Genomic DNA, 20,129 nt, shown 5'->3' with positions numbered 1-20,129 from the left:
TAGGTGGGGCAGTTGTCTTTTTTTATATGTTTTTATTTACTTCTCTGGAATATGCAGATTCCTACCCACAGCCATGCTACTTTCAATTCTGTGCTTCCTAGCTAGCAAGAGGATACTTTCACACAGAGATTCCACGGTCTTTTATAAAAAAAACAAAAAAATAAAAAAAAACACATGTAGTGGTCAGTTGGTTGTTGCACAGGGTCAAACTGCAATTCATTTCAACACATGGGGGAACTGAAACAAGAATGACTCACCACTGCACACTTAAGTTACAGCTTGCCTATCAGCTGGATATCTTACTGGTAAGGCTGCTGCCTTGATGTGGGATTTGAACCTTTGACCGGGGTTTTAATCCTGGCTCAAGCCATTATGTAAAAATTGTAAGGAGTCTTTGGGCAAAGCTCCCTAATGATCTCAGACGCCCGTTGAGTGTTCCCTTAGTGGCTGCAGCCCTGATTCGCATCAAGTCTGCCAGGTGAAAAGTGTGATATAAATGTAATGTGTGTTGTCTTTATTTCCCACTAGCGGATGGCATTGCCTGGGTATGCATTTGGCTGGTGTTGGCTACGCCCACTTTTTCTAACCCTAACACACATTGCTCAATGACCTGGTTTGTGAGCTTTGCTGTCTTTGGCATCAATAATTTGCATTGAAATGAAACACATCTGATTGTCTGTGGCTCCAACCCCTTTTCTGAATTTGAACCCCAGTCACGCAATGACCAACTGTACCAGGTTTGAGGCTTGTGCCATTAACCGTGCAAGAATGGCAGCAATTAAATATTCCCCTTGAAAATCAATAGGTGAATTTTGATTGGATTTTGTAGGCTCCACTCACTTTTCTGAATATTAGTCCCAGTCACCCATTGACCAACTATACAAAGTTTGAGAACCCTACCATTATCAGTGTCGGAATAGCTGCAGTTTACATTTTCACAGTGAAATTTGTTTTTGTCTCCGCCCGCTTTTTGGTTTTGGGGATAAAACATATCCTATATGTTATTCCAGGTAATGTACCATGTGTGTGCTACATTTCAATCAAATCCGTTCAGCCATTGTTGCGTGATTAACAAACATACAAATATCCAAACGTTCGCGTTTATAATATTAGTGAGATTCCCCCATCTTACCCGGTCACCACCTTCCCAGTCTTATCTAATTGAGGGAACTGAATGTTAGTCAAAAAGTACTGAAACATCCTGAGAAAGAATGGAAGAAACAGACGAAGTGAGAGCCTGTCTCAGCCATCATGACAAGGTGGAAGTTAATCTAGAGTCCCATATTGACTTTAATGTCCATTTCACTTAAGTATCTAGGTTAGAATCTTCATTATGAGGTTCTCACTAACACACAGGCCTAAAATAAAGATGCAAGAAGGGGTATAGCTAGATTTGAGTTGTAATGAGTACTGATTGAAACAGACTATTGACATCCAGAAAGGCAGAATATGTGTATTCTCTAAGCCACTTCTCTGACATAAAGATTTAAAACCTATAATTAGCTTTGTTTAATCTAAGTTGCATCAGTTAGGACTTGGATGGTAACCTAATGTTAGCTATTTGGTAATGTGCAGATCTAGGTTGTGCTGTCATTTCCACTACTGGATAGCGTACTGGTAAGGCCTTTGATGTAGGATTTGAGCCTTTGCCCAGTATGGGCAGCATAGTGGTTAGCTCTTTCCCAGTGCAGCACTGGGTCCCCAGTTCGTACCCCAGCCCAGGGCACTATCTGCACAGAGTTTGTATGCTCTCCCCATGTCTGCTTGGGTTTCCTCTTCGTACTCTGGATTTCCTCCCACATCCCCCTTATCTCACAGATATGTTGAGCTTCCCCTAAATTGGCCTAGACTACGATACATACACTACACGATATATACATAGGCATATGACTATGCTAGGGATTAGATAGCCCCTCTGAGGGACAGTTAGTGACAAGACAATATATACTCTGTACAGCGATGCGGAACAGATTGTCGGCGCTATATAAAGACTAACAATAGTATGTAAAACAGTAAAGAGCCTTTGGGCAAGGCTCCCTAATGATCCTGGTCTCCTGTGGAGCGTGCCCTAAGTGGTTACAGCCCTGAAGTGCTTTGAGTCAAGAGTAAAGTGTGATATAAATGGTTTGTGTCTTGTCTTGTATAACAGGTGACTGTTAGGATCTGTATCCCCAATTCTTTATACCATCCATTGTTTTTAAAAGTTGAGTATTGTTGAAAATTTTAAGTACATTACAAAACAGTACAAAAACTCTCCCTAACCACATCATCCCCCACCCCAGTTCCCTTAACTCAAGTCCAGTGCATCGATCAAAGGAAAAAGCCTGCATCCCGCCACAATCAGTTGGATCATCATCCTCATACCCTCCAACACACAATCTATGATGTAACTGGGGTCTTATGCCGAGGAGCTGTCCATAGTCTTATATGGATAGGAAACTGGCTAATGGACAGAAAACAAAGAGTTGTGGTCAATGGATCATACTCAAAATTGGAGACTGTTAGCAGTGGGGTCTCACAGGGGACTGTACTGGGTCCAGTGCTCTTCAATTTATTTAATAATAAACTAGTAGATTCAGCAGTGAGCAATGTTGCCATTTTTTCAGATGATACAAAATTGTGCAGAATCATCAACTCTCAGGAAGGTAGTGCCATATTGCAACAGGATCTGGATAGGATGGCTATATGGGCACATACATGGCAGATGAAATTCAATGTTGAAAAATGTAAAGTCATGCATTTTGGTTGTACCAATGGTCTAGCACCATACAAAATAAATGGGATACAGTTGGGGACATCAAACTTGGAGAAGGACTTAGGAGTACTCTTCGACAACAAGTTAAATAATCGTACTCAATGCCAAGCCACTGCAGCTAAAGCTAACAAAATTTTGGGATGCATTAAAAGGCAAATAAAAACTCAAGATGCTAGCATAATATTGCCCCTGTTTAACTCCCTAGTAAGGCCACATCTGGAATATGGACTTCAGTTCTGGGCACCACATTACAAAAAAGATATTGCAGTTTTAGAGCAGGTGCAGAGACGAGCAACAAAATTGATACATGGGATGGGAGGTCTCACTTACCAAGAAAGGTTAGATAAACTGGGTTTATTTAGTCTAGAGAAAAGACGCCTTAAGGCCCATACACACGTCGGATTTTTTTTAAACGACGGGTCGTTTGGACGTCCCGTCGTTCAGTCGTTTCGGACGCCAAATCGGGCGTGTGTACAGTCCGTCGTTCAGCTGATAGGACTGGTTTTGAGCGATCTGACGTGTGTATGGGCCTTTAGAGGGGATCTAATTAACATGTATAAATACATCAGAGGGCAATATAATAGCTTGGCGGATGAGCTTATTGTCCCTTGGCCTTCTCAAAGGACTAGAGGGCATGATCTGCGCATGTAGGAAAAACGCTTTAGCCATTTATTTAGGAAAGGGTTCTTTACAGTAAGAGTGATTAAGGTGTGGAATGCATTGCCACAGGAAGTCATTATGGCAAACTCTATACCTGCATTTAAAGAGGGCTTAGATGCTTTCCTTGCGTTGAAAGACATCCATGGCTACAATTACTAGGTAATGCCTAATGATGTTGATCCAGGGATTTTATCTGATTGCCAGCTGGAGTCGGGAAGGAATTTTTCGCTTTAGGGGCTAATTGGACCATACCTTGTGGGTTTTTTTTCGCCTTCCTCTGGATCAACAGGGATATGTGAAGGAGCAGGCTGCTGTTGTACTTTGTTCTCTGGTTGAACTTGATGGACGTATGTCTTTTTTCAACAAAAATTACTGTGTAACTATGAGGCTGTATAATCTATCCACCTCTGCAAAATGTTGTCAAACTTGCAGGACCTATTTTGATTGAGGTATGTAAGTTTTTATACTATGTCATGGCTCTAGTCATTCTTTCAGACCACAAAGCGATAGAAGGGGGGAGTTCCAGCATAACACTTGTAGTAGATCTCGCATCTACCATAGAAACACATTTTTACTAAGATGATTTGGTGAGAGGTAAGGGTGGTATCAGTGTAGAGTCCCAAGAGGAGTAATCTGGGGTCCACCACCATCCGCTCCCCATCACCTCCGTTTTAGTGCGGGCCAGCTCAGACCAATAGTCCTGGAGAACCGGACAGCTCCAGAACATAGGAAAGAATTCCCCCTCATCTCTCTTTTGCACTTTGGACATGTATCCGGCTTATCAGGATAATATACATGCACTTGTTGTGGTGTATGATAGGCCAATATACCAGCTTCAGATCTGCATATCTATCAGCGGCCGAAATTATAACCCCACTCATACTCTCTAGGACATCCACCCATTCCTCATGGGACGGAGGCCCCACATCCGTAGACCGCTTTGTGCGGCATTGTCAAGCTTGGGGGGTTGATTGGTGGACCAGTCTCTCATAGACTGGCTTCTTGACCCTTTCTGAAGTCAGGAGGCATTCAGTGTCGAAAGACTCCCACATCCAGCTACCTGGAAACTGAGCGTTCCAGGCATGCTGCACCTGCAGGCATCTGAAGAGCATGTTGTTGGGCAGCTGATACCTGAGTTTGAGCTCAAAGGTCAGCAGCCTGCCCTGGGGGGGGGGGGGGGTTAGGGTAAGGTGCGCCACTTGTTTTATTTCTACATCTAACCCAGATCTGCTGGTCTGGGACATCCAAGAAATACATTTGCATTTTGTATGTTTGCTGTAAATTGCAAAATTGCAACAATAACAATTTTTAAAGTTCTACAATTTTGAAATGATCTTTTATTTTTCTCTTAATAATGAGTAAGCATTTTATATGCAGATATTGTTCTGCACTTCTGGATCTCTCTACCTGCCTTTGGTGGATTAGCTCAATATTCTTTTTATCTTCCAGCAAATAAGAGTGAATTACTGAATTGATGTCTTATTATTCCCTGCAGGCTGTTCTTGTTTATGCAGTCAGCTCCCTTTCTTCCCCACCACTCAATATCCACTGTAAATCCTATCTGCATCAAGCTATCGGCATATTTTGCCAGTACTTGTTTTTTTATATACCCACAGGTGTGTTAAGAAGAACTTTACTGAATGTAGCTTAATTAAAATTGCTTATTTTTTACAATATTAATGTATTCATTATTTAGTCAATGCAGTGTTCTCCCCAGAATTTTATTCCAGTCAGGTGGCATGAAAAAGTAGCTGGGTGGGGAAGGTCACACTGGATGTGGCATCACACTGGGTGCCTGTGGGGGATAGGAGAAATTATTGCATTTAATATGGATGTTATTTCCTGTTGGGGGCCGAGGGGTATTGCAAACAGTGTGCAAGGGCCATATATGGTGCTGGCCCCTGCACACCATCTGCAATACCCCTCAACTCCAGCAGCATATAACATCCATATGAAATAATGTCTATATGAAATGCAATAATCAATCGCCTTTCAAACCATGTGCACATACCTTGTTTTTTAGTGTATAAAATGTCCACTGCTGCACTTAGATCTGCCAGCTCTAGTGAAATTGCCCAATGTGCCTCGTTCGTGAAGGAGCGCTCTCTGCAGCACAGATGGTCCTGCCTCTTGCTGTGCACCGAGCCAATTACTGTTTGAGCACACCTGAAAGCGCGAGATCTCAAATGGATACGGGACAGTGATGGCTTGCATTTGCAAGAGGAGACCCCGGTGCGTTTTGTCAGCCCGGAAGCGTGAGATCTCAGGACAGCGCTGGCTTGTATTTGCAAGTAGAGAGCCCGGCGTGTGTTGTCAGGTAGATGGTCGTTTACTTAAAGAGGAACTGTCGTGAAAATCTTAAAATTTAAAACGCATACAAATAAGAAGTACGTTTTCTTCCTGAGTAAAATGAGCCATAAATTACTTCTCTCCTATGTTGCTGGTGTTTACAGTAAGTAGTAGAAATTTTACATTACCGACAGGTTTTGGGCTAACCCATCTCTCCATAGGGGATTCTCAGCATGGCCTTTATTCTTTATAAAGACACTCCCTGAAACAGATTTATACAAAGATGCTGGCCAGCCTCCCTGCTCACCGTTCACTTTTTGGCAGTTGGATGGAGCAACTGCCATTCACTAACTGCATTTTGAAAATAAAGAAATCCCTGTGAACCCCCTATGAGGAGATGGGCTAGTCCAAAACCTGTCGGTTCTGTCAGATTTCTACAACCTACTGTAAGTGAAGTCAACATAGGAGAAAAGTAATTTATGGCTTATTTTACTCTGGAAGAAACATACTTCTTAATTGTACATGTTTACATATATTTTAAATTTTAAGATTTTCGCAACAGAGATCCTTTAAGCATTTGATTCTGGGGAGAACACTGCAATGTTTGAATTGTGTGTCCTGAATAATAATTCCTATATTTGTATAGTGCTTTTCTCCTGTCTGACTCAAAGCATTTACAAGGCAGCCACTAAAGTGTACTCAATAGGCAGTAGCAGAGTTGGGGAGTCTCGTCCAAGAACTACTACTGAATAGGTGCTGGCTTACTAAACAGGAAGAGCCGAGATTCGAAACCCTGGTCTTTTGTGTTAGACAGCCCTTAACTATTACACCAGCCTGCCACTGCCATTTAATAGCAACTAATGTATATAAGTTATAGCGGTGCCTCAAATCTGCATGTTTTGTGCTGACTGATTGTATGTTGGTGCAACTGGCCTTCCGCGTGATCTGCATGCCTCTGGACAGAATGTGTTGCAGAACTCACAGATAAGCATGTGATCAGTTTTATCAGGTGATAGGATAGTGCTCGTAGTCATCATCTGTCACTTCTGCTTCCTGTTTAGGCTAAAGATGAAATTAACACAGCAGATCAGAGCCTTCTATATGTATGCACTTGATCAGCTTAGTCTTATGATTCACCATGAGTTCTGCTGCACACAAGCTACTTTGTATCACTGAGTGTATATCCTGCCTTTCACAGCTCCCTGCAAAACCTCCACTCAGCTTCCCTCTGCTATGTGACATATAATTGTATGTCAGCGGTTCGGTTTTTGGCGCTCTCTAGTGGATTATTATAATTTACCCACACTATATTTAGCAAAAAGCACTGCAACAACTTAGCAAACCAATCATAAAAAACTAATATGTGGTAAAAAGCATAATTGGCTGAAAAATGTGCAACCCCTCCATTATTGCATTTTACCAAGGATAAAGCTATGAGAGCTGGGCATTGAGTATTCTGTAGAGCTATATCCTATTAAATGATGCTGTGAAAGATAAATCTGGCATTTGTTTTCTCACTGACCATGCAGCAAAACAGTGTGGAGCTGCACAGTTAGCACTGACGTGTGTGTGTGTGTGTGTGTGTGTGTGTGTGTGTGTGTGTGTGTGTGTGTGTCAGTTTGGCACCATATTATTGACACACACACACACACACTTTTGACCATGTTATCAATAGTAGGCATTGCTTAGTGTGCATATGCACACTATTTGACCAAAAGGAGGTGACGTGTTGTAACAGAAGTGTTTTGGTCTCTGGTCTGCTTATCCTGATCAAAAATCCTGCCCTGGAGAACAGAGTTTCTGTAGCCCATACAAAATGACATGTGCAGAGTGGTAAAGTGATTTGGAAATGCTGTCATGTGTGACCTATAATGACTTGAAGTATAGGTATGTATACCATCCCTACGTTTGTGTTTTGTAGATCAGTCCTTTGCTATACCGTCTTCAAGGTTGAGTTTTCATTTTCTGTTTTTACCACAAATAAACAATTGGGCTTACAAAAACTTCTTCTTTCCTTTAACCTGCTTCTAAGTGAATTTTTTCTCTATCAAAAGTTATCCTAACAATGTTGAGTAAATGTCAGTTTTGTATGCTGGGAATTATTTTAAATTCATTTTTGCAACAAGATTTTATCTGGATTCTTCAAATTAGCGATGCAATTTTTGACTCCGTTTTAGTACTACAGATTTATCAGCTGGATTCTCAGTGAAGTAAGAGAATAAATCACAGCTTTGTATGCTTGTAAGATGGATCTCATATGTTTGTATTTTGAATGTCAGTACACCCTAGCTGCAGAGTTGTACAGTGTTTCCTACTAATCAAAGCATACAGATTACTGTCAAAATGATGGTATTTTTAGGATTTCATTTGCCTTATGTCATTTTTACAACTGTGGTCTTTTTTGTAGGAGCTAATTCTTAGAGGGATTCTGAATATTACAGAAGCTAACAGCATTATGATACCTCTGAAGTACTTGTCATTTCCCCTACAACAAGGCACTGCCGGAGTCAGTGGTACAGCACAGAAATCTCCTGGATTTGTCAGTGGGAAAATGAGCAGTTTCTTCAAAAGAGCCAAAGTTTGGCAGACTAAGGATCTGCATGGCGATGACACCTTACTTTCTTCATGGCACATAGCACCTATTCATTTACCTCTGGTTGGACAAAACTGTTGGCCAAACATGTCAGATGGATTTAGCTTTGCAGTCTGGTTGAAAATGGAGTACAATATAGATCTGGAATATTTTATTAATAAAGGAAAGCAGATGAAGAAAAAGAATAAGATGCATCCCGTTCCAGTACAAAACACAGGTAGTTTCTTTGTAAAATGTCTTTGTCCATTTGTATTAAATTGTTGCAAAACCATATTCAAACTGAAACCTTAACTTGAACCTGTACTTATACAATGGCAGCTAAATATTATAATTGTTAGATGAGTTCTGTATGTAACGTAGCTGAATTTTGTTTTGAAACTTGTTTAGAATGAAGAGTGCATGGCATCAGCCCTGCTACTCACACATTTTGATTTATTACAGGCAGTAGCGGACAAAGCCAACAGTGGGCTCCTGTGCAGAATAAATGAAGGGGCCCCATGTGAGTGGCATTAATCAGAAAAGATTGTCTGGATCCAAATAATGTAGATAACATAAAAGTACATGAATCTGGGTTACATTCTGTAGGCACTGTGTTCATGTAGCACACATGTCATACTTGTGTATGACTGGGCCAAAAGCAAATATCAATGTTCCTCCTGGTTTCAGAGAGAAACAGAGAAGAGCCTACAGAATAATCATGCCCTAACTGTGGTGCAGTTGTATGGGTCCTAGAGGGCATAGGGCCCCTGTGTGGCTGCATGGCCTGCACAGGCCTATGTCCACTTCTGGTCATTTAATATTATTACATCTCCCAGCCAGGAGATGTAATCACAATAGTAGGCTAATCTTCCAGCATGTACAGCGGCAGCCAGGGACAATTGCGGTTGTGTGGCACTGACAGAAGCAAGATGGTTAGATTCTGTAGGTGCTGTGTTAACCAGTTCAGGACCATGGCTTACACGGGACTTGACGCCTATCGGCGTTAAGAGGTCGGGAAGTGGTAAATGTAGCACACATTTCATACTTGTGTAAAACTGGGCTACAAGCAAATATCAGAAGGTATTTGCAATAATTTGGCTTTAAATGAGCTACTGTGGCTTCCCTCGTGGGTGAGAAGTACCCAGAGAAGAGTTAATAGAGTAATCATGCCCTAACTGTAGTGCAGCTGCATGGAACCCTTGTTCGGCTGCACATGGATCTATGTCCACCTCTAAATACAGGGTATCATGCTTGAAACTTACCAGTATGTTTTTGCTCAGTTATGACCTTGCACATGTATGGGTTGCTGTGCTGATTTCAGCAATGTGTATCAGAGTGCAGTGGGCAGAGACATCAGACAGTGCTTATCTAGCGTGCTCTGATGGTTGTACTGATGCGCTGCACAGCAATGTGTTCCTAGAATGCACTGCTGCATGCATTTTTGTCTGCAACACAGCACTGTCCCATTCAGTGTAATTGAATGGGGGCAACCGAGAGCAGTGCGAATGGCATGTGTTTCTGTAAGGTTGATGGCCCCCTCCGTTGCAAAACAACATTAAAGTATGCAGGCTCTTGGCCTGAGGGAAATCTGTAAGAATGTAAATGTGATCATTTTTCTGGGCTGTCATCCTGAACCATGTTTCAGCTATTTAGTAAGTCACTAACCTGGAACAATTAGACAGCCAGTGAAGTTTAAGAATCCAGAATTCCCACCCTTAAGGATTGCTAGCACCTTACTTGAAACCTTACTTGCTGCTCAGATAGTTTTATATAAATTTAAGTAATTCAGCAATGTTTGTAAATTCCCATATTACATTTGTGAATCCTTGTGTTCCAGCCCAGTGAGCACCAATTATTTATTGCAGGCCTGCTTTTGGTAGCCACTCCCATCCGCAGCTGAACTGTTTTTCCCAATTTCTAATTGAGAATCACTTCCAATTCAACCATGGCAGCTATACCTATTTAAGCGCTAGAGCAAGGTTACTTGTGACCTTGGTCACTTGCGCCATTTAATTCCTAAGTGCCATTTATTACAAAGTGTCTGCTAACATCTACAAGTTGCATTGCAATATGCATCCTCCCAATGTACCACACTCCATATTCATTTCACCTGATCTGCTTTCCTCACCTTGCTTAGCTTCTTATGAACTGTTATCTCTCTTGAAATCTCTCTCTCCCCCAGCAGCTAAAAAAACCCACAAAACCTTTAAATCCCATTCATATTTGCTTACTCTCTCCCTCCTGCTCTTACTTGCAGCTGGTGATATATCACCTAATCCAGGGCCACAGCTTGCTGCCGGACAAGCATCCCCTGCTCGCCTGCTTCACACACATCACCCCTCTGTCCACAAATAACCTCAACCTCCATCCTCGCCCCGACCTTATTCCCATCCATCCTACCCACAAACACATGCTTCCCCTACCCTGCGATCTCTGGAATGCCAGATCCGTCCGCAATAATCTTACAGCGGTCCACGACCTCTTCCTCTCCAAGTCCCTCACCATCCTCGCACTCACTGAGACATGGCTCAACCCCTCTGACTCTGCCGCAGAGGCTGCCCTCTCCTACGGTGGGCTTCACCTCAGTCACACCCCCAGGCCAGACAGCCGGACTGGGGGAGGGTTGGGTCTGCTCCTCTCCCCATCCTGCACCTTCCGTGTCCTCACTCCACCTCCCTCCCTACAATTCACATCATTGAGCTCCACACCATCCGCCTCTACAATCCCCTCCCAGCCATTGTTGCGGTCTTATACCACCCTCCGTTGAGCTCCACACCACATTTTCTCGTCAACCTTGCCTCCTGGCTCCCACACATCCTCTCCTCTGACCACCTCACCATCATCCTCTGGGATTTCAATATTCCCATCGATGAACCAAACAACTCTGCTGCGACCCAGCTACTAGGCCTGAACGATTTTAGGAAAAGATTGAATTGCACAATTTCTCCCAGAAATTGCGATTTCGATTCATGATTTGTGATACACAACTATGGATCAGCACTCCGATGGTGAGTATGAGTTCCCACAGTACAGGTTAGCCAGCTATAGGTGCCCCCAGTACAGGTTAGCCAGCTATAGATGCCCCAGTACAGGTTAGCCAGCTATAGATGCCCCAGTACAGGTTTGCCAGCTACAGGTGCTACAGTAAAAAGTTAGCCATCCAGATCCCCTTTAGTGTATGTAACCAGATTCCCCCCCCCCCCCCCTTAGTATGTACCGTTCTCCCAGGCTGCTCCATCCTCCCTCCCATCTTGCCCAGTACGTTTCCCAGTCGTGGTCAGTTGCACTTCACTGCGCATGCCGCCTCGTCGCACACGCCCCACTTGCGCTCTTGAGGCCGGGAGCATTCTGCGCCTTTGCATTACTAACTGCGCAGAACGCTTCCAGCTACGGTAGCATGAAAGGGGATTGTGCGCAGCCAGGCCGCGTAAACGCAGTGAAGCGTGACAGGCTAACATACTGGGCAAGATGCCAGAGGGTCAGAGTGGCCTGAGAGGTGTGCATGGGGGTGGAGGAAGCCCCAGGTACGTATTATGCCTCCCCCCTCACAATTGTCTACTGGCCACCCCCCTCACAATCGTCTATCTACATACACACAAACAAAAAACACAATTGTCTTTCTACCTCAGACCTTTCACAATTCTTTCTACCCTTCCACCCCTTTACAACTTACTATCCAGTTCCAGGGCTCCCTACCTCACCTCACCTCCAACTGTTTTCAGCTGAACCCCCAGCCCTCCTCCCTCCCCTTCAGGCACAGGTAGACGGGGCAGGCTGGAAAAACAAACACATACATGGTGATCCAACCAGGTGCCAGGACAAACACATACATGGTGATCCAACCAGGTGCCAGGACTGTCCCTCTGTCCATCCGCAGGCAGCCTGAGCCCTCTGCATATCTGTCTCAGCGGGTCAGGCACAAACTGGCAGCTTCTTCCTGAGGACAGCGAGACCACATGATTGGGGGCGGGGCAGTGCATGAGGATCACTGACTGCACCAAAATCTCGATTGCACGTATGCACTCTAGTTCAAGTGCCCACCCCGCTCCCCTGTCATATCCGTCACAGGCAGCTGTACTTCCAGTGGCAGGTACTTGTTAAAGTATATGTTTCCGGCCCGCTCGCCTGCGTGTTAGTCTGTGTATGCGGGTTGCTGGGCAACGCTCACCGCGGTTTCACAGCAACTCTCCACGTGAAAATGCAGCAGGGGCTGGAGCAGAGCAGATACAGGCGGCGGTGCGGGAAAACTGCGGCCTTGACGATCTCAAGATCGTCATGCCGCTGATCGCGATTGCGATTTAAAAATCGAAAAGCGTTCAGGCCTACCAACTACTCACCATAGCCAACTCACTTGGCCTAGTACAAGACACCCCCACCCACACTGCAGGTCACACTCTCGACCTTATATTCACTAAATCCACCACCATTACAGACCTTGACATTGCACCATTCCCACCCTCAGACCATCACCTTCTCACCTTCAACCTCCTCACAGAAGGCACCTACAAACTACCCGCCCACCCACCTGGTTGATGGCAGCGAGACCTACGCAAGCTCAACCCTAGTGTCCTTGCTGACCCCCTCCATGCCCTCTCCTCCACTCTCCCCACCCTAACATGTCCTAATTTGTCTGCAGCTCAGTATAGTCAAACTCTCTCATCAGCCCTAGAGAAAGCTGCTCCCCCAATATTCCACCGCAACCGCCCCCCTAACCCCCAGCCCTGGCGCACTACCCATACTTGCAACCTCCAGAGGGTAACACGCGCCACTGAACGGAAATGGAGGAAGACTCGACTTAACCAGGATTTCCTACAGTACAAGGCTAACCTGCTGCAGTTCCACACTGCCCTTGCAAATGCGAAGCAGGAATACTTTACCAAGCTCATCGGAGCACAAGCTTCCAACCCCCGGCATCTTTTTGCCACTTTCAACTCCCTGCTTAAACCCATTCCCCCACCCTCCGTTTTCTCCCTCTCTGCTACAGATTTAGCCAACTACTTTATCAACAAAATTGTCTCCATCCATCAGGAAATATCTTATCTTCAATCTTCACCTCACCCCCCCCCCTTTCAACCAGCTCCTCCTCCATCCTATCCTCCCCTCACCTCCTTCACTCTTACTACCATTGAGGAAGTCAACCACCTACTGCAGACTTCCCATACCACTACCTTCCCCCTTGACCCCATCCCTTCTGATTTACTCCAGCCTCACTTCATGGATTTGGCCCCAGTCCTCATTACCCTGTTTAACCTCTGCCTATCCACAGGCACCTTCCCCTCAGACTTCAAGCAGGCCACAGTACTACCCCTGCTCAAGAAGCTGAAGGTAAATACTCCATTCTCCTCCTCCTCCTTGACCTTTCAGCAGCTTTTGACACAGTAGATCATCCCCTTCTCCTCCAGTCCCTCCAGTCCATGGGCATTCACAACCTCCCCTTGACCTGGCTTTCATCCTACCTCTCCAACCGCTCCTCCACGACCTCTTTCAATGAGTCCTCATCCACCCCCAACCACCTCTCTGTGGGAGTCCCCCAAGGCTCGGTCCTTGGCCCCCTACTGTTCTCTCTATACACATCCTCCATTGGCAAGGTTATCTCCTCCATGGGTTTTAACTATCATCTGTATGCAGATGACACCCAGATCTACCTCCACACCCCTGACATATCCACCACTACCATGGACAAGGTCTCCTCCTGCCTATCAGCCATCTCCTCCTGGATGTCCGCTAGGTTCCTGAAACTAAATCTAGGCAAAATGGAATTTATGATCTTTCCACCCCGGCCATCCCTGAACCTCCCAGATGTGCGTGTCACTGTTAACTACACTACCATTCGCCCTACCTCTCAAGCCCGCTGTCTGGGAGTCACCCTGGACTCTGCACTCTCCTTCATTCCTCACATCCAAAACCTCACAAAGTCCTGTAACTTCCTCCTTCGTAACTTCTGCAACATCCGCTATTTTCTGACCTCTGCCACCACCAAACTCCTCATCCATACCCTCATAATTTCCCGCCTTGACTACTGCAATGCCCATCTGTCTGGTCTCCCTATGACCCGAATAGCCCCACTGCAGTCCATCATGAATGCGGCAGCCAGAAAAATCCACTCCTTCCATTGCTCCATCACGGCGGCTCCCCTCCGTTAATCCCTTCACTGGCTTCCTATCCAGTCCAGAATCAGATTCAAGATACTGTCTGACCTACAAATCTGTCCACAAAACCTGTCCAACCTAGATTTCCGATCTTACTCAGAGGTACACACCTAGCCGCTCACTCCGCTCCTCCAATGAATTTCGCCTGACCGCCCCTCGCATCACCCAGTCCCATGCACGCCTCCAGGACTTTTCAAGAGCTGCTCCAACACTATGGAACTCCCTACCTTCACCCATTAGGGCAGCCCCCTCCAACACCTTAAAGGCAGCCCTCAAAACTCACCTTTTTGCTCTGGCCTACCCCCCCCCCCCCCCCCCCCCACAAGTGCTCTAAACCCGCAGCTGAACTATCTTTTGTGTCCCTACCTCTCCTTCTAGATTGTAAGCCTTTGGGCAGGGTCCTCCTCCTTTTGTGTCCTACCTGATCATGCACCTCCATTACTGTGCACCCAAGCTATGCATTTGAGTGAACTCAAATTGCCTAATCGCCATGCTCCCATCTAGTGACTAAGCATTACCTTGTAATCATACTGTGCTGTGTGATCTGGTTTTTCTTGTATTCCTGTATTGTCATATTGCTGTATGTCACCCCTAAATAGTGTCTGTAACCTAAACTAATGTCCAGAGCTGCATAATATATTAGCGCTTTATAAATACAATAATTAAATAATAAATAAACCAGAACTGAGGCAACATGCCCCAGAAATGTATGCAGTCAACTCCCTAAGGTGCACTTATGGAATCGACACTATCGGGCTTGATTCTGCATTTGCTAAGTGTGGAATTCTTATGCTCTCCGGCCACACTAAGGCTGGGGCTTACCTTCCATATCTAAGAAGTCTTGCAGATGGACTAACTTGTTTTGACATGAAACGGGTAAATGTTGTCACACCTGTCACACACTTTTAGCTATGCGGCTCAGTGTTTATACTTGGAAATCCTCATTAATACTGGTACAGGTCCCCATTTGCCATGTCCCTATTAGTGATGGCATAGTGACTGATGGCAAAAAGGTGGGAAGCTCGCCCTTTCTAAGCTGGCTACTGCGTTTCTTCACTTCTGAAGGACCTGGATGAAGAAAGATGAAGTGGTTTGTATTGATATTATAAGTATTCCCTTTTCTTATCATTCTGGTAGTTCAGCTATAAACCTGGCTATTGAAGGGTGTTTGATTGCTTTGGTCATGCTTCTGTCTGTTATCATCAAGTTGGGGAGAAGAGAGCTTTGGGTCTGTTAATTCTGATTGGGCACCTCGGGCAGTTTTATAGGAGAGGTGAGTATATAATTTTTTTTCCTACATGTAATTATTGCAGAATGCTTGGAATGATGTTTTCGGTGCACAATGATTTTGTGCACCTCAGCAATGTTATGTTTTTATCAAGAAGCTTTTGCTTATTTCTCTTTACCACCTACTGACCTCAACCCAAAATATTTAACTGGGGAATAGGAATAAAAAAGTGATAAGTGTATGATACTGTGAGCATGAACTAGAGACATTATTATTCAGAGGTGATGAATCCGATTCAATTACTCATTTTCTCCCTCCCCAATTTCTTGGTTTTGTTGCAGCAGATAAAACGAGTGCAGCAGACGGTTCCAGTACTGACAAGCTTGAAGATGATGGGTGCATTCACTTGCTTTCCTTGGGCTCTAAAATGCTGATGTTACAGGTCTGGTGTAGCATGATCACCGGACGGCTTATCTTCAGGTAACTCCTGTTGTTGTATATGGTTAGGATGTGTTTTTAATTTTACCTTCCTCAACTAGTGTCTAGCATATCGTACTTGAGTAGCTGCATTCTCAGCGCCGCCCTAGCATTTTATACCTGAGACATGCATGCAGCTAATCCAGTCAGATGTCAGTCAGAAACACCTGATTTGCATGCTAGTTCAGGGTCCATGGATAAAAGTATTAGAGACAGAGGCTTAGAAAAACATCCAGGCAATTTGCATTGTTTAAAAGGCAATAAATATGTCAGCCTCCATATTCCTGCAACTTCACTTGTGCTTTAAATGGAACCTGGGTGATTACCAATAAAATATACATACCTGGGGGATCAGCCAGCACCCTACGGCCTGATCGCTCCCAAACATCCTCTTCTCTATTTCCGTTCGCCTGCAATTGGCCCCCTGGAAAGTCCTCTGGTCTGGGGCCAACTGCGCATACGTGGCCCAGCCATGCGCATGCTCCCGCCGCGTTCACGTCCCCAGGAGAGTTCAGGACACCCCATGTGACAGGAGCAAGACAGGGGAGCATGCCTGACCGGACTGCGCACTGACTGATTTTCTGGGGCCAGTTGTGGGTGAACGGAGTGGGAGAAGTGGATGCCGTGGGAGCAATCAGGCTGAAGGGGGCTGGAGGAAGCCCCAGGTATGTATATTTTATTGGTAAATGCCCATCTCAGGTAAACTTAAAGTAATTGTTTACAGTGAGATGCTAGTGTACTACTATTACTGTATAAATCATTTGTGAGGCCACATCACACTTGGGAGGTCACTACTGGAGTATTGGGTACAGTTTTTTGTCCCCATGCTATAGGAAGGACATTGATGTTGAAGAACAGGTACAAAGACAGGCAACTAAATTAATCAGAGGGTGGAAGGTCTAACATACCATGAAAAGTTGGACAAACCTGACTAACACGTATAAATACATCAGAGGGCAATACAAAAGCTTGATAGATGAGCGTTTTGTCCCTAGGCTTGTACAAAGGACAAGGAGACATAATCTGTGTAAGGAGGAAAAATGTTTTTGTATCAATCTAAAATAGGTTTCTTCACAGTAAGAGTGGTTAAAATGTGGAATATCTTACCATAGGAGGTAGTTATGGCAAATTTTATGTCTGCATTTAAAGAGGCTTGGATGTTTTACTTGCATTCAAGAACACCTATGGCTATAATTACTTGATAATTCCCAGCAGTGTTGATCCAGGGATTTTATCTGACTGCTATCTGCAGGTGGGAACACATTTGTTCCCTTTAACTAGTTTCCAACCGCGTCACGCCGATAGGCACGGCGGCAGCCCCACGCCAGTCGGCATAAGGTCCTTGGGACTTGTTTTACAGGAGTTTGCGCATCTCCGCTTTCAGCCTCCCACTGGCGATCGCCGCTAGGAGACTGTTAGATGGTGAAACCGTCATCTAATTAGTTTGTACAGCGCTGTGATCCACGGCTTGGAGGTGATCCGCTGTCATAGGCTGAGGCCTATGACAGCCGATCACAGTGATTGGCTGGAAGGGGGAGGATGGGCAGGGTGAATAGAAAAATAATAAAAAAGGTAAATTTATTAAAAAAAATATATATATTTTTAAAAAAGCAACCAAACATTGGGGGAGCGATCAGACACCACCAGCAGAGAGCTCTGTTGGTGGGGAGAAAACGGGGGGATCACTTGTGTGCTGTGTGCGGCTTTGCAGTGAGCCCTTAAAGCTGCAGTGGACAATTTAGTTAAAATGGCTTGGTCTTTAGGGGTGTTTAACACTGCGGTCGTCAAGTGGTTAAAGTGGACCTGAAATTTTGCACAGGATAATATTAGAACACAGAGGAACCCACCCTGTGTCCACCCTGCATGTGTTTATAGAGATCCGCTTTCTCAGCAAGTAATGAGCTAGTGTAATTTAAAGGACCTCTGTCGCGAAAATCTTAGTTTTAAATATATATATAAAAACATATACAATTATGAAGTACATTTCTTCTATAGTAAAATGAGCCATAAATAACTTCTCTCCTATGTAGCTGTCACTTACAATAAGTAGTAGAAATCTGACATTACCGACAGATTTTGGACTAGCCCATCTTCTTATGTGGATTTTCAGGGTTTTCTTTATTTTTAAAAGCACTTTGTGAATGGCAGTTGCTCCGTCCAACTGCCAAGAAAGTGTGCAGTGAGCAGGGAGGCTAGCCAGCATCTTTGTATAAATCTTTTTCAGGGAATGTCTTTATAAAGAATAAAGGCCATGCTGAGAATCCCTTATGGAGAGATGGACTAGCCCAAAATCTGTCAGTAATGTCCGATTTCTAATACTTACTGTAAGTGACAGCACATAGGAGAAAAGTAACTTATGGCTCATTTTACTTTGGAAAAATTGAACTTCTTATTTGTATGTGTTTTAAATTTTAAAAATTTCCATGACTGTTCCTATTTAAGCTCCCAGCTGTCTTATAAGTTGAGAGCTAATATGTAAACACAAGAGTTTAACCCTTTATGTAAATGTTTTTCTGTAAAGGTTATTATGTAGTTGCTTATCTTTTAGAATGGAGAGGAAGTTCAGCGTTCAGGTCGGTCCGATTAGTCAGAGACTGCTCTCTTCTGTCACTTCCGCCACTGTGGGAGGCTTTGGCAATCTTTGAGTTCCCGAGTGCTCCCAGAAACGGCCGCACTGTACTAGGTGTGTGAGAGATTGTGTGCTTGCGCATGCACAGTATGGAGCAGCTGTCTTTAGGAGCACATGGGCTCCTGAAGATTGCAGAAGTGGTAGAAGAGAGCAGTCTCTGACCAATCAGTTGGAGACTGCTAACAGGGTATCCAGCGCTAGGACCATAGGAAGAATGGGAAGGCTCTATGGGACCCAGAGCCTTCCCTCTTCTTAGGTATGTTTTTTTATTTTATTTTATACTCGCTTCTGACTTACTTTAAAGGCTAATTGGCTCAAGGCTTGTAAGGACTTTTTCACCTCCCTCTGGATCAATTGGATATGTGTGGGTGCAGGACAGTGTTTTTTATTTTTTATTCTGGTTAGACTTGGACACATTTTGTATTTTTTTAACCAAATGTAACCTGAAGGCTTACAAAGGTAATATTTCAATTATGGGTAGATTCAGCAACGTGGCATAAAGGCGGGTACTTAATAGGGCCTTTTTGATTCAGATTGGAGGACATTTTGGCAAGATGTAGCTTTGCTTACAAGATGAAATAATGAGTTCTCCTTGAAATGGGAAACAATGGAGCAATATTTTTATCCTTCCTGCTGCCATTTGGAAACTGGCTTTAGTAGTTATTCATGTAGCCTCCTCTCTCCTCCCCATGATAGTAATAGGACTTGGCTACTTTAGTGGTCCTGTTAACATTGCAAAGGGAGGGGACCCTGCCAAAGGCTTACAATCTAAAGGGGAGGGACACTAGGTTAGGCTGCAGGATAGATGCGCAGCTAAGGGCGTTTAATGTGCGGTTGGAGAGGCATCTTAAAGAGGTGTATTTGAGGGCCTGCTTGAAGGTGTTGAAGGAAGGGATAAGTCTGAGGGGGTGGGAGGGAGTTCCATAGCTACGCATGGGAATGAGAAATGCGTGGAGAGGTCAGACGGAAGTCAATGGAGGACCAGATGAGGCGGGCTGGTATATATGTGTGCAAGTTCAGAGATGTAGGTTGGACAGACAGATCTTGTGCACAGATTTGTAGGCAAGGCACAGAATCTTGAAACTGATCCTGAAGCGGATAGTAAGCCAGTACATTGATGAATGTAAGTAGTATTGAGGCTGTCTATTATATGATGAATGAAATGGAATTGTTTTTTTTTTTTTTTTTTAAGAATGTGCACACATGTCAATGATGATATGAAGTGTCTGCTCCTGGCACAAGCTGAGACGCAAGAAAAAGTTTTCCATTCAGGAACCTGGCAGCATATGGCATTTACATACAAAGAGCTGCCAGAAAGCAAGAATAAAGTCTGCAGCAAAATACAGATGTGGGTCTCTGGACAGCGGTAT

The 20,129-nt window shown here is 44.4% G+C and overlaps 1 protein-coding gene across 2 annotated transcripts in view; it reads left to right on the top strand.

The window, feature by feature from the left end:
• The window catches only part of LYST (lysosomal trafficking regulator), a 287,630-nt gene that overhangs the window by 100,958 nt on the left and 166,543 nt on the right, over positions 1-20,129 (top strand). Inside the window, exons 11-13 of one of the 2 annotated variants that reach the window (XM_068231777.1) lie at positions 8,112-8,514; positions 15,998-16,133; positions 19,952-20,125. In XM_068231777.1, coding sequence (XP_068087878.1) covers positions 8,112-8,514; positions 15,998-16,133; positions 19,952-20,125 — 713 coding nt within the window. Of the gene's footprint in view, positions 1-8,111; positions 8,515-15,994; positions 16,134-19,951; positions 20,126-20,129 lie in introns of both variants that reach the window. The other variant, XM_068231776.1, reaches the window with a different exon arrangement.

This window comes from Hyperolius riggenbachi, chromosome 4, assembly GCF_040937935.1.
Source record: "Hyperolius riggenbachi isolate aHypRig1 chromosome 4, aHypRig1.pri, whole genome shotgun sequence".
Taxonomy (NCBI): domain Eukaryota; kingdom Metazoa; phylum Chordata; class Amphibia; order Anura; family Hyperoliidae; genus Hyperolius; species Hyperolius riggenbachi.
This window is presented reverse-complemented; position numbering and strand designations above follow the sequence as displayed.